Here is a 14259-nt window from a genome sequence, read left to right as displayed (position 1 = left end):
ATTTATATTCATTCTAATGGAGGTGAAACTTGCTTTGGAAGTAAGGTTATAAAATCAGTGCAATTCAAACTAGATGAAAGATTTAAATTAAAAAAAAAAAAAAAACAACCAACGCAGCTTCTCCACTACTCCAGGACATTGTAATAATATATTATTACTATGTGAGAAGTACTTCTTTAATAGCTGGAGAGTTACAGATATTTTTGAAAGCAAGTGATTTGATTGACTGAATATCTCCTAGCAACTTAGGAAGCTTCAAATACAATTGATTTAATACTGCCTGTGGAATATATTGTCAAGCCCAAAGCACCTGCCAAAACCAGATGATGATTCCATTCTTTAAAACACATCGGATAGTAAATACGTAACTCAATATTTTGTCAGCTGCCGAAAAGGAATTTGCATAAGACACATGACGCAAGATACAGAAAATTGAATTCCAAATGACATTCAAGTACTGCAGACCTAAATAGTATGTCTGTGCAGTAGATTTTTAAGTTAATACTGCATGCTTCTATTGAAACGGTGCACTGTTTTATCAAGAAGCTAAACTTGACTTTCTGGTATTTCTTGGTACTTGCCACTTGGTATACACACTGGCCATGTGAACAAGAATATGATCTTGCTGTCATTTTATGTGGGCAACCATAGGAAAACTCTACTCAGCAAATAAAAGCTTGGGGTTTTTTTATTAATTAGAGGAAAAATCAAGCCAAAGAATGGTAGTGTCAAGAGAGAGCTGCTTTTTCGTATCTCAATCAACAGCTTAAGATGCTGTTTCCTCTCATTGTGTGTATTTGTAGGTACCCTACAAAACCACTAACAAATCCAACTGCCTCATAAAACAATTGCACTTCAACTCAAAAGAGCTTCTGGTAAATGTCAACAATACATAGTATCAACAACATGCGGTTGTTGATACAGTCTGCAGTAAGAACAACTTAACATTTCCTAGAGGTAGGAAGCTAAACTCTGCTTTGCATGCTGTCCAGCTGCAGCAGGGTAAATGGAGTTGTCTTGTCAAGCAGTATTTTTATGCTGGTAGCTATTTTGGTTGATCTGGTGGTACTGCACAGAACGTCTCCAGGAGAAATAAAATAAAGGAGAATCACATTTTATTAAGCTGATACTGGCCTTTACCATGCAGTTACTGCTAGTGCAGAACAACTAGCTCACACCTGAGCTATGCACTGAGCACAGCTGCATAATTTGGCCAATGCTGAGAATTTTGCTAATTCACTAATACCTGTCATTTAGGACAATTTTTGCCTGATACACAGTGAACTGGATAACAAAGAATGATTGCAGTATTTCTTCAGTATGGAAATTTTAACAGAGTTTTTAATCAGTCTCATGCACTGAGCTATTACATTTTATTTTTGTCTTGGATTTGCTGTCAGGTAAGATGATTTAATGACTGTCTATTGCTTAGTGTCTTACAGAAGGAGAGGTATTTAATAAAGTACATTAGAATTGATGAGCTAGGGGATAGTATCATCAAGAGATATGTGCTCCACTAGAGATTTTTTCTCCATTAAAAACACTGTGAAGAATTACTAGGGGGAGTTGTATAAAGTACGTTTGCTTTCATTTCTTTGTCAGATCGTTTCATAAAAGGGTCAATGCTTTCTGAAAATAACTCTGCTGCCATGTAGGTTTACAAAGAATGCTTGTGAAACCCCAGAGAAAACTTTGCATATTTTTGTGCTGTTTTTATGATGTTTATGTGACAAACATTTAGCTGAAACATTAGGCACCTTTCAGTTTCAATTGGACAGCTTGCTTAGAAATACATGATCTGCATGCGTCTTTAAAAATGTGTGCTTCTAACTTGCTCTGGTCACCTTGCACATCCATCTGCTGCCTGCCAGTTTTAACACACTTTGAAAGTTTTGTATTTCCTATTGCTGTCAGTGAGTCTTCAAGTGCTCTGTCTGAAGCTGGCACTAAAATGTTCAAGTGTTAGGTGCTGGAGCCTGAGCCAACACAGTGTCTGTGCAGGCACGGGTGGAAAGCCGGGACCAGGTTACGTGATGTAGAATGTGTGTGCCCCGCTCAGCAGAGATCCTCCTGCCTCCTTAGCTCTGCACTAGTACATCTCCATCTGCTTGGGTACCGCAGAAAGCGTCTGCCGCAGCGTTTGATCAGCGTAAGAGTTTGCTGCCTCTTGTGTGTCACCTGCCCTGGGAGGGTAAAGCCACAGCCAAGAAGACAGGGAACAGGGAAGCCTGAACGGGCTTCTATTAAGCCTTTTTTTTCCTAGTAGCACTCGTTTGCTTTTTTTTTTGATAAAAAAAATCTTGCTAAAGACAGGTTTTTAAAGGAGAGATAAAATCCTATATTCCGAGTGTGAGTTTTCTGGCATCTTGGTATGCTTTAGAAGGGGCCTAGAGCTGCATGCAGTAAGAACAGATTGCTTCATTTAGTCTTGTGCTGTTGCTGTGAGTTAGAATCATAGGGAAATTTGCCATGGAAAATTTGTTTCTATAATACGATATTTCTTTCTGAGATCTGGATAGAATGAGATACAACGATACGGGAAAACTACTATCTTAGCCACTGCTCGTTTCTCTCTGTACTTCTGCTTCACTGCTGTCCATTCACCCTATTTGAAACAAATGTGTAGGGCTTGAATATCCAAAACAGTGGGTTGCATTCTGTGTGTTCTTTTGTGAAGTTATGTGTATCAAGTATTTTTTTTTTTGCCTGTCCCATTTGTTTAATTACATGTTATTATGTACATATAGTATCTCTTGGGGAAAAAAAAAAAAGACAAATTTCTTCTGGATGTGACTTCACACAGGCCTGTCGGTGCCATTGAAGTGGCCACTGGAAAGAAAAGCAAGCTCCTGTGATCCACTTACACACAGAGACAAACAGATTAAACCCATATATTTATATTTATATTTTAATTATATTTATATTTACTTACAGTGTATTTTTATCTTTAAAAAAGAATTATGCACTAGTTATTAAAATATGAGCACTTCAGCAAATTTCTGCATTTGAATACTCAGGATGGCTCATTTAATGCAGGAGTCAACATAAGCATCTAAAAACATGGTTTGGATATCCTACTTAGGCATTTGCCTCTGAAATTCCCTAATTCATTCATTACTAGAAGCTGGGAGGAGATACCTGGGGAGTAGTTGTTTTCAACCGTCTGATGTATAAAGCCACCAGCCATTACAGACTTTAGTTCAAGCAGTGAGATGGTTCAAATCAGTGACTCCTGGCAAACTCCAAACAAGTATTTTTATTTGCAGTACTAGGGAACATTCAAATCTGTTAAAATTATTCTTGTTGGGTTTTGGGGGGGTTGGTTGGTTGGTTAGTTGGTGTTTGGTTTTTTTTTTTTTTGCTTTGTTTATCCTTCCTGTCTCTACTTGCAGGTAACATCATGGTGCTGTGGTCAACCTGCAGAACGTCGGTACTTAAATCTGTAACAAACCGATTCATTAAGAATTTGGCCTGCTCGGGCATCTGTGCCAGCCTAGTCTGTGTGCCTTTTGACATTGCTCTTAGTGCCAGTCCACACTGCTGCTGGTGGATCTATACGATGCTCTTCTGCAGAATTGCCAAGTTTCTGCACAAAGTCTTCTGCTCAGTGACCATCCTTAGTTTTCCAGCCATTGCTCTTGACAGGTAAGAGAGCAAATTTGCCAGGATCCTTGATTTTTCTTTCTTTTTTCTCCCTTTGAAACCCTTTTCTCCCTTTCATATTGGTCTTGCTCTTGTTCCTGTGCTTTGCTCACAGTGTACAGCTGCTTTCTAGAATGTATTGGGATAAATATTCCCCTCTGTAACATTGAAAACCTTTATTTTTCAGTTTACTATGATATCTCTGGACATTTATAAAGAACTTTGAGTCTATAGATTCGTCTTCAGAAAAGTTTTTATTCTTTCTTTCTTCCTGTTAATAATTCTTGTTCAGTAATGGAACTTGAAAGCAGACAACTTCAGACGATAGACCAGGTGCACATTTCGAACTGTGGAAGTTGAAGGCCATTGCCTGTTAGAAGAATTTACCAATGCCTGAGGTAGATTGTGGATCAATTTCAAATTTCAAATGTAGATTTGTTTTAAAAAAACACAAACAATATTAATACAACCAGAATTAATTCAGACAGGTTTTGAATGTAGAAGACCAATCTAAAACAAAAGTGGCCCTTTGGACTGTCTTAAGTTTTTGGATTCCATTCATTTTGCTTATTATTATTAGCAGTTCTTGATCCCACCTAAATGCACAGCTCTATCATCTTGACGGGGAGTGTAAGTTAGATATTTTTAAGGAAGGGTAGATACTGATTTAATACGGTTTACATTACTAAAACAGTGGATTCATACATGTTAGATAAAATTATTGTTAGTCTGTTATCGTGTCTCATCACAGAATACGTTCGCACTACAAAAACAAATGGTATACCTAATGAGGTGATATGTCTCTTACTTTAATGTTAACGTCTTGATATCAGTATCACTATCTGTAATGCACACCAGTGTTGCCACTGGAACAACGTATCGTTTGCCCTTCACCAGTAAAACTTGTGGTCTTCCTCCCAAAAGGCACAAACTGCTACCACTTATAATGGTAAGTGTAAAAACATAGGTCTCTCATGAACATTCTGTGAGCTTAAAAGTCCACAGTAGTAAGCAAACAATGAATCAGTGCCTGAAATGTGAAGTGCATGTCAGAGATGCACTTTTTTTTTTTAATGCACACAAAATATTCAGCGTTTGACTACTCTTTTGCTCCGGGCCTTGCCAACCAGAGCTTGTGAAAAACAAAATCCCATTGTCCTTCCAGTAGATGGGTACATGTAATTTGTGACCAACAGCTTTTTCCAAACATCCAGAGAAAAAAATCTTTCATAAAGCAGCTTTTCAAATTAATTATGAGTCTGGCCTTTCAATGCGACATACCTATGCCTCCATTATGTTTTCTGAAATCTTGTGCTGTCCAGTTTACAAGTAAGTAAATGATGAAATCTTCAAAATAATGTTCATACACATCAGCCAAAGTGATGTAGTCCCAATTATTGAAAGAGTTGTTCACCACCAATAATGTGATCCTGAAGTCTGAATATTCAGTTTTTTTCCACAGACAGACCTGCAAAGGCAGACCCTTGGGGTTTTTTTTTTCCTCTCATAAGCAGGTAGTCAGGTGGCCACTCAGTTAGGGATTTGGGGCATTATGCTTAGACAGCTCCTGAGCGGCTTCTCATAAGCACTATGCTTACTATAGACTTCACCCTTTGCATTGTATCAGTTGTAATTTTTTAATTTTTTTTTTTGACAGGTACTATTCTGTTTTATACCCTCTGGAAAGAAAAATATCTGATGCAAAATCCCGAGACCTGGTTATCTATATCTGGGCCCATGCAATAGTGGCCAGCATTCCAGTATTTGCTGTGACCAATGTGTCTGATATTTATGCCATGTCCACCTGTTCGGAATCTTGGAGTTACTCCCTTGGCCACCTGATATACGTCATCATCTATAACATCACCACTGTGATTGTACCAGTGGCTGTGGTATTTCTCTTTATGATTCTTATTCGCAGGGCACTGAGTGCCAGCCAGAAGAAAAAAGTCATCATAGCTGCCTTAAGGACCCCTCAGAATACAATTTCTATCCCTTATGCCTCCCAGCGAGAAGCTGAGCTTCATGCCATGCTGCTTTCCATGGTTATGATATTTATTTTTTGCAGCGTCCCCTATGTGACTTTAGTGATTTACCGCACCATACTCAATATTTCAGATATTTCGGTCTTCTTGCTCCTCACTGCCATTTGGTTGCCCAAGGTCTCTTTGCTGGCCAATCCTTTGTTATTTTTAACTGTTAACAAATCAGTACGGAAGTGCTTAGTGGGGACAATAGTACAGCTGCACCGAAGGTATAGCAGGAGAAACATTGTCAGCTCGGGTGGTGTTGCAGATGCTAATCTGGAGCCCAATGTCCGTTCGGGGAGCCAGCTTCTGGAGATGTTTCATATCGGGCAACAACAAATCTTCAAGCCAACGGAAGATGAGGAGAATGAGACCAAATCCATTGGCTCTGGTGACTTTCAACAGAAAGAAATTCCTACCACCAGTTTAGAGGTAGGAGAGACTTTGGTTCACAAATTTATACCACAGACGATTGCAGACTCTGCAGCTCAGGTGGCGCCGGCTGTGCCCACAGAAGCTGATATGGTAAATGACAAGTATTCCATGCAGTTTGGTTTTGGACCCTTTGAGCTGCCTCCGCAGTGGCTCTCAGAAAACCGAAACAGTAAGAAGCGACTCCTGCCTCCTCTGGGGAATACCCCTGAAGAGCTAATCCAGACAAAGCAGCCTAAGTGTAAAGGAGAAAGAAAAATCAGCAGAAACAATAAAGTCAGTATCTTTCCCAGGGTGGATTCTTAGTAAGAGCAGGAGCTTTAAGTGACAGAGGAAGGTCACCTTCTATTATTTGTGTGATCCCATGGATCTTTGTTATGCTGAAATTTGTTACAGGCTGATTTTTTTTGTGCCAAATATAATTTAAACAAACAAACAACAAACAAAAGGGAAACATATATACAAGTGTTCCTTATTAATACATTTTCATGAAAATAATATATCAAAAGATGGTGATTCTTACTTTTATCTGTGAAATCCCTATAATGATACCTGCCTGGTTAACGTTCAAAAAGTACATATGGCTTTGGGAACACTTTGTATGGCTGAAGTATGGAAATACGGCAGTCAGTTTGCTGGGAAACCTCATGTTGTGTGAAAATGGACTGGGTATCCAAGTAACTTAATAGGAAAGGCTCTAGGGAGCAGAAGACGTGCAAAATGGGTAAGTCCTAACCTCCTGTAAATAGACACAGCAAGGTTCTGCACATTTCATTAATGAAGTAAGATGGACTATTAAGTACATCTATTTTCTGTTAAGCCCGTTTCTTAAATCAGTGTTAAAAATAAAACTTGCTGGACATTTTGCACAAATTAATTACCAAGTATCTGCCAAACATCTGAACTTTTTTAAAACCTAAACCACTATTTTTTGGCTTAAAACTTCAGCAAAGCCAAGGATACCCAAATCGTCGTGTGTCAAACCTGAGGAAGAACTTTTTTTAAAAAAAAACATATATTCTTGTAGTTTTAAGTAAAAACTGGATTGGAGACCATGCAGGACAAATCCTGACTCCAGTAAACAAGTATGTATGTGCCAAGGGCATAAATAGAACACTTTGATCCTGTGATAAAGGGCATATACAAATGTCCCAACAGTGTAATGTATGTATTGTGTAAGTAACCAAGGGGTCAATCTTAAAATAGACTCATCTGCTGGTGCACTCTGCTGTTTTCTTATGGGAAAGCTAGCAAATGAAAGAAATGGGTCAAAAATGCTAGTAGCCTTGTACTGAACCGCTGAGTGAGGAAGCTGGTAACAGACCCCAAAAGGCAAGGTTTATTAATGCCGTTGCTCACTATTGTCAGAGGTAGGGAGATTTTCCTTCTCCCTTCACAGATACAGATACCAACCATCCTACTCCACTCGTCTCACAGAGTAGGCCATGTGAACATGAGACTTTCAAATCTGGTGCCTAATTCCTGAGTGAATCACAGTCACGCATCCCTGGTATCAGCACACCAGCCTTTCTGTAGGAGTTCAGGCATTGTACTGCAGCTTCCCCCCTGCGTCATCACAGGCATATCATCTCGTTTATACCGAGTGTGAATTTTAAACTGTATCAGTCTGTTAGATGGCCTGAAACTACTGTAACCCTGGCATTTCAATCCTTGTTCAGTTGCAAGTAGTCTTTCCTTCTTTCTTATCTGCATTCACTGTTGTCTCTGTGGGTAGTTTCTTAAAAGCACAATCTAGTAACATCTGTGTACTCCTTGTGGATCTCCTGTACTTTAGCCCTTTGGTGCATGCTGAACCTTTATCTGTAGTTACTGCCTGTTTATGAAAGTGGTTTTCTTTAAAGCATACTTTTAAAAGGACAAGGTGAAGAATCCTGCCAAGTTCACAGTAACTTACTAAATCCAACCGGTTAATGTTAAACGTGAGAAAAAATTCTGCTGAAACAGAATTTGGAGATGTACCTGTTCTTCCTTTGATATGTTTGAAGAAAGTCAGCAGCTTCCGATGGCTCCAAGGTGGTGGATTTCTACAAGGCATTAAAAGCAAAAGTTTTAATAAAAATGTATTTTAAAAAAGTTCATAAATTACTGTGTAAATGATGTTATTCTCCACTTCCTCTTTGGTTTCAGTACTCTTCACTTCTTGCTAGTTCAAGAACTTCTCAGCTTGGGAGTGAGGAGCAGTCTTCAATGGATCCAGATGGGTGGTGGGAACCCAGCTGCCCTGCTTCTTAGATACAGAGATGAGAAGGCAGACATAGCTTGCCTGAAATCAGACAGAAGAAATATTCCAGGAAAAGGTTTTCCTTCTGTGGCAGAGGTAGAGAAGTACCATAGCAGACATTTTTTAAAGTGTTGATAAAAAGTAATTTAATGGAGTGTTTGTTTTTCCAAAGTTAGTGAAAGAACAGATGCCATTCAAAAAATCCTGAAAACCTCAAAAGCAAAGTAGGAGTTATAGTTTTTCCTTATGAATTTTGGTTAAATTTACTATTTATTACCCACTTACATACAGATACTGGTCAAAGTCTGTGTGATTAATGAATGTGGATAAATGGTTACTCAGATCTGAACTCCTTTAAGGAAAGCAAACTTAGTTTTGTCCTTTTCAACTCTCATGTTGAATGAAATGCCAATGATAAATTCAAAGAGCCAAACTGCATAGAATTTAGTTTTATCGTATCTGGAAAGCAAGGAGTTTGTAGTGGTTTTGACTGCTGAGACAAAAATATCTTTCTTTCAAAGAGGACACTTGCTTGTAAAAACTTGCTTGTATGTTTTTTTAGCAGATTGTATCTGAAGACATTGAAACCTTTCACTAAGAAATTAACTAAGGTGGTTTTCCATACCTGAAGAATTATTTGGGAATGTTTTATTTTAGTCCCTCTTTCAACAGTTTATCCATGTGAATGTTTAAGGGAAGTGGAAAAAATACGCAAAAGCATATCTTTGCATAGAAAAAATAATCTGTGTAAAATTCATAATTCAGCCTCTGTGCTAGAATTGTCATCAGGAAACAGTAATTCAGGAGACTCTTTATGGAAGATGGAATATTTGACTTGTAGAGTTTGATTTTTAACTTCATCTAAGACAGTGGTAACTTTGAGTCATTACTGCTGTCTGTTGGCTTGTGGTTCAAATGATTTCTACTGGGCAAAATGTTCTCCAGCATCCAATATGAAAAAAAACCACCTTGTTTTCTTCTTTATCATCACATTAAAGATAAGCAAAAGTGTGGTGTTTTTTTTTTTGTTACGACGGTTGTTTTTAACCACCACAGGTGTTGGTAAGATAAATTTCTCTCTCCACATTATTGATAAAAGAAAGTGAAGTACAAAGAAAAGCTGTGGGAGTTCAATAAGTGAAAGCCTGGGGTAATTTGGCCTCTGCAAATAGATTTAAAGGCTAAATCTTACTACTGGAGAATAAACTTGGAGGAAGGAAAGTTAAAACTCATTATTCTAGCACTTAGGGGAGAAAACTAGAAAATGGAGCTCTTATTAAACAAAGGAAGAAGTCCTTTAAAAAGGATGAAAAGACTATGGGCACAATGTCAATTTACTGTTCCTAGATATCCTCAAGAAATACTGTTAAATTCAAACAAACAACATGTAAAAATTAAAAAAAGAAAAACCCCACACAGTCCTTCAGCACCAACTACGACTATATTGGTTGGCTACTTGGCAACAATGTATTTTGCACAATGAGATAAACTTCCAGAGAAAAGCAGTTGTTTTCTAGAAACTCCCCAAGTATTCCACTGTATAACAGATTTAATTGTTATTAAGCTGCAGTAATTTAATGAATGCATTTGTTCTGGTTTTAAAAATACACCTATAGATAATGTTTTGCAGAAGAGGCTGGCTGGATTTCTATAGTGAGTTTTCTTCTATTTTTCTGCCTGTTTCCTGGGAAAATGTTCCTGTATCAGTGGGCTATATCTTGAAGAACAGAAGGAAAGTCAGGCTGTAGTTCCAGATCAGTAGGACTGGGACTTAGCAGCTGGGTTCCAGCTAAACAGGAGCTGTCCCATAAGCTGCTGTGAAGGTCACCAGCTCTGGAGGTGATTACATGTCCCACAGACTCAGGTAGTTCCTCTCATTCATGTCACCTGACCTTGCACTGCATAATTTGATAAAGAATGTAAACATAAAAAAAGCAAAATCCCTGCCTTCTAATGTTATTTAAGTTAATGTGTAATTGTGCTTTAACCTACATAGGCATCAGTATGAGATAATCAATGGTTTTCGGGTTTTTTTTCTTTTTTTTGGCCATAAAGGACTCGCCCCTCCCGCCCCAAAAGATACAGTTGAAGTTATTGCTTTCAAACTTAAAACATTCTTACCTCTTCAAAAGACTGCTTCTTATTTTAGTTAAAGTGACTTTCCCTGTGCAAAGTAGGGGTATTAGCAGGATTGCTAAATGAATTATAATGATGTCTTTAACTATCGAACTGGGACCACAAGGTTAGTCACTGCAATCTTCAGTAATTTGTAATTCAAGGACAGTTTAGGAAAACAAAACAAAACACAACACAACACAACACATTTTGTAGAAAATTGCAGAACTCCAGATGCAGATGCTTCTACTCAGGACCAAGTTGATTCCTCCCCTCCTTTGGAGGACACAGAGGGGGAACAGCAGGAACCAGCTCCAAGTGATCTTTGTTCCAGGTCTGTTTTTAAGCTGCTAAACCAGTCAAAGGTGGTGAAGAGTAAGAAGAGGCTGATTCTTCTGATTGCTGTCTTCAGGGACAACAATATTAGGGTGGGATGCAGAAGCATTCCTCATCTCAGCGAAAGCCCCTCTGCACATGCATAGGAGCAGTTCTGTTGTTTCTTCTCCATGAGGAGAAAGTGGACTATTTTTTAAAGAAAGCATAAGAAATATCAAGTCAGATCCAATTTCCTGAATACACATTTGTTAACGCAAACCAGGGTTTCTCTACACAGCTGTTCTTTTGCATCCTGAGGTTCCCTATGGCTAAACATAATGCACTGAGATGGTGATTTACTCCAAAAACTCCTTTGTGCACAGTACTTACCTAAGCAGTATTCTATCTATCTTCTTTGCCTCCATTTTCTGTAAAACTAAACCCTCTACTTTTTGCCTGGATCCTATCCTAAGCCACGGAAGAAGGTCCTTAGATGCTTGTAGGATCTCACTCTTCAGGTCCCCTTGAGACTGTCCAGTAGCAAGCTCCGACACACCGCACCCCATGGCACGGAGAGATTTCAGCACAACACAGTCCGTTTTGAGCTCCTGCTTCCTAAACTCTGCTATTTTTCAGCAGGAGGAGGTGTGGCAGCATGGAAGACAGTCTTGTCAAGGCAGGACCTTTCCCAATGCAAGTCAGAGAATGAAAACCTGGCTTTATTAAACACCATGGAAGTTCTACCATCTGGACTTAGCATTTTCGGTTAGCCTTTCCTCCTCAGCTGACAGGTTACTATGCTGTATCACTATTGCTGATGGAGCACGCCGCAGAACTCCACTCATCCCCACCAAGGGTTTCTGGAAAAGTTGGAATATGGCCCAAAATTCCTGGCTTTTTGCCCTTGACTTGGCATACGCCAATCAAAAGATATTAATACATAATCTAGTTCTCTGCAAGAAAAGGGTCTGTTTATTCCCCTAACATTTAGGGGAATTAATATAAGGAAAATTAGCTGTCCTTGTCCTGATCAGTGTACTGGAACTGCTACAGTCTACCTTAAAAATACTGCCTGTGGTAAAGAAAAGCTACTTCAGGTGAACACACCGAAAAATATTGAAAATATCAAAGACTAATAACTAATAAGCATTAAACAAAGTCTTAAGAATTTGCCCTCCAACCTGTATGAGACAATGAAAGTGTTTTGGTTACCTGTTTGTGTATTAAAATGCTGTTCAGCAAAGGAGTATGAATGTAAGCAGTAGTAATGGGAACCAAGTTCCCTGTATTTTTCCCCCTTGTGTGTTTCTTTTTGATTGGATTAGGGAGAAAAGGATAAGTGAATTCTGTTACTATGGTGACTGTGTTCTGAGTATCAAGACAACTTGTCTAAATGTGCCTTCATCATGTTGTAACCTATCTTTTAGGATGAAAAGCACATCTTGGAGTGCTTTTCTTGCTGTATCCTTTCTAGACACAAGGGTTTTCTCCAGTTCAACACTTTTTTTTTTTATTTTATCCTCAACATACTTCAGATAAGTATCTAGTTTATCATGGAACAAAACTGACCTATTCCCAAAAAGGCAAAAAAAAGGAAATCACACCCTTTGTTCTGCTTTTCAAACTTCATTATAAATACACCTGCTACCTGTAACAATATTTGAGATTCTGTAATATTTAATGATGTTTACAAAGTTCAGTCCTCTTATTGGAGATGAAGACTCTCATGGATTGATTTGCAGGATTTGAGATGAACTCTATGAACCTCTTCTTTTCCTCTCTGGGTCTTCTAGAACACGTAACACTCACAGATCACAAGGTCAACTGTGATCTGAGATATCCCTGCTAAGCCATGATTATTAACTCTCGGGTGTGATAGCCTCATTGATAACCTTCACTGATTCTATGTGGACAAGCAGCAGTAAGGAGCCTATTCCTGCACCACTTTCAAAGGAGTTTTTTGTCAGTTTGTTACCAAACGCAGAGCTGGACACTCTCGTGGGCTCTTCTGAGGTTGTAGGCAGTCTGTAATACGGGAAGCTGATAGCAAGTCAAACTCTGTCAGCTGTTAAGAATATACGCGCTACTATAGAAATAAATAAATACTGGGGTAGTTATTCCTAGCTGCTTTCCATACCTCATTATTCATAGCTAATACAATTCCTAATACAGCAAAAGCAAGATTTTAGTTTAGCTAGTTCTGAACTATGTTGTCTCTTCTACTGCTTTCTCGTTGTCATTACTGACCTTAAATACTCAACTTGTTGATGTAAACATTCAGTCTTCTATTTTTGCTTCAAATCATGATCTGCACCATCTGGAAAGCACCACACATTCCAAATACCACTATGGTATTCAATTAGCAATTGCAAGATTAATGTTAAAATTTTAACATACCTGGACCTTGGCATGCTTAGGAAGGAGGCTAAAATACACGTGGTTCACTAGCATATTTTCTGTAGTAAGATTTATTTTGGCAGAAAAATTTGTCAACCGAAACCTTACTTCGAACAAGATGCAATTTATGTCTTCATATTTTGTTTCTTGTAAATTTTTGCTGCCCATGAAAACCTGATTTTAACATACACGGGTATCAAAGGAGGTTGTAGAGGCCAGTAACTGTCTCTACAGCTTTTACAAGTTAATCAGAACACAGGAGCTAATCCTCATATCCTATTTAAATCCAGAAAAGAAATAAAAGGGATTAATTAAAATCCCTTATTAACAGTGAATATTCAGGTAAAAAAATGGTGACCACAGTATTAGTTTTAAGTTTTAGTGAGTTTATTTAAAACAGTCATTGAACTATCGTTTTTCAGAAGTAAACATGACACAACTTATGCAGGAGACTAGACAAACAGACTACCAAAAGCAACAGTGATAATTCACAGCAGAGATATATTGTTTAAAAGGCTCAATACAGTAACTTTTTCTGTTGGATTAAACACTTCAAAAATTGTTCTTTTACTGAAGTGGGAAAGACAACAGCTACGAGAATTACGCTCTCATGAAAATGGTTGCAACTCACACGTCCACCACACCCTAGCTAGCAGCTCCCAACGCTGACTCTAGCGGAACCCCCGCCGCCCTCCCCCCGGCTCAGGCCGCTCGGGAAGGGGCGCAGGGCGCCGGCCGCAGCTGCACCACCGGCCGGGGACACCAGCACCCACCGTCTCTCACCGAGATTGTGGAAAATCCAAGTCTTAAGCTCAGTCTCTGCATGCCGCTTGCTCCGCTGGCAGCGCGCACACGCACTGAAAGCGACCCAGCTTTTCAGACGCCGTTCCCCTTACGCCTGCTCCGCGGCGGGCGCCCCCGGGCCCAGGCAGCCGCGGGCCTCGGCGTCCGCAGGCACCGGCGCCAGGGAAGGACGAGCTCCCCGCCCAGGGCACCGGAACCCGCCGGGAGGACGCCCGCCACCGCCGCCCTGCGTCGCGGTGACAGTCTCAGCCAGGCTCCCACCGCTCGGCACTGCCCGGCCCCACC

The 14259-nt window shown here is 39.4% G+C and overlaps 1 protein-coding gene and 1 long non-coding RNA gene across 4 annotated transcripts in view; one reads left to right on the top strand and one right to left on the bottom strand.

The window, feature by feature from the left end:
• Positions 1 to 8092, top strand: part of GPR176 (G protein-coupled receptor 176) — a 47471-nt gene extending 39379 nt beyond the window's left edge. For both annotated transcript variants that reach the window (XM_075151824.1, XM_075151825.1), the window contains 2 exons: positions 3393 to 3645; positions 5300 to 8092. In XM_075151824.1, the coding sequence (XP_075007925.1) occupies positions 3393 to 3645; positions 5300 to 6407 (1361 nt within the window). In that variant the 3' untranslated portion in view covers positions 6408 to 8092. The remainder of the gene's footprint in view (positions 1 to 3392; positions 3646 to 5299) is intronic.
• On the bottom strand, positions 3342 to 14230 carry LOC142082965 (uncharacterized). Of its 2 annotated transcripts, XR_012673910.1 has the most exons (4): positions 13021 to 14230; positions 10465 to 10980; positions 8082 to 8385; positions 3342 to 6336 (listed from the first exon to the last, which is right to left on the bottom strand). It is a non-coding gene; the product is annotated as an uncharacterized LOC142082965 (long non-coding RNA). The 2 variants fall into 2 exon arrangements; XR_012673909.1 differs by having other exon boundaries at positions 8082 to 10980.
• Positions 14231 to 14259: the final 29 nt, after the last annotated feature.

The sequence above is a fragment of the Calonectris borealis genome, chromosome 5 (assembly GCF_964195595.1).
Source record: "Calonectris borealis chromosome 5, bCalBor7.hap1.2, whole genome shotgun sequence".
NCBI lineage: Eukaryota > Metazoa > Chordata > Aves > Procellariiformes > Procellariidae > Calonectris > Calonectris borealis.
This window is presented reverse-complemented; position numbering and strand designations above follow the sequence as displayed.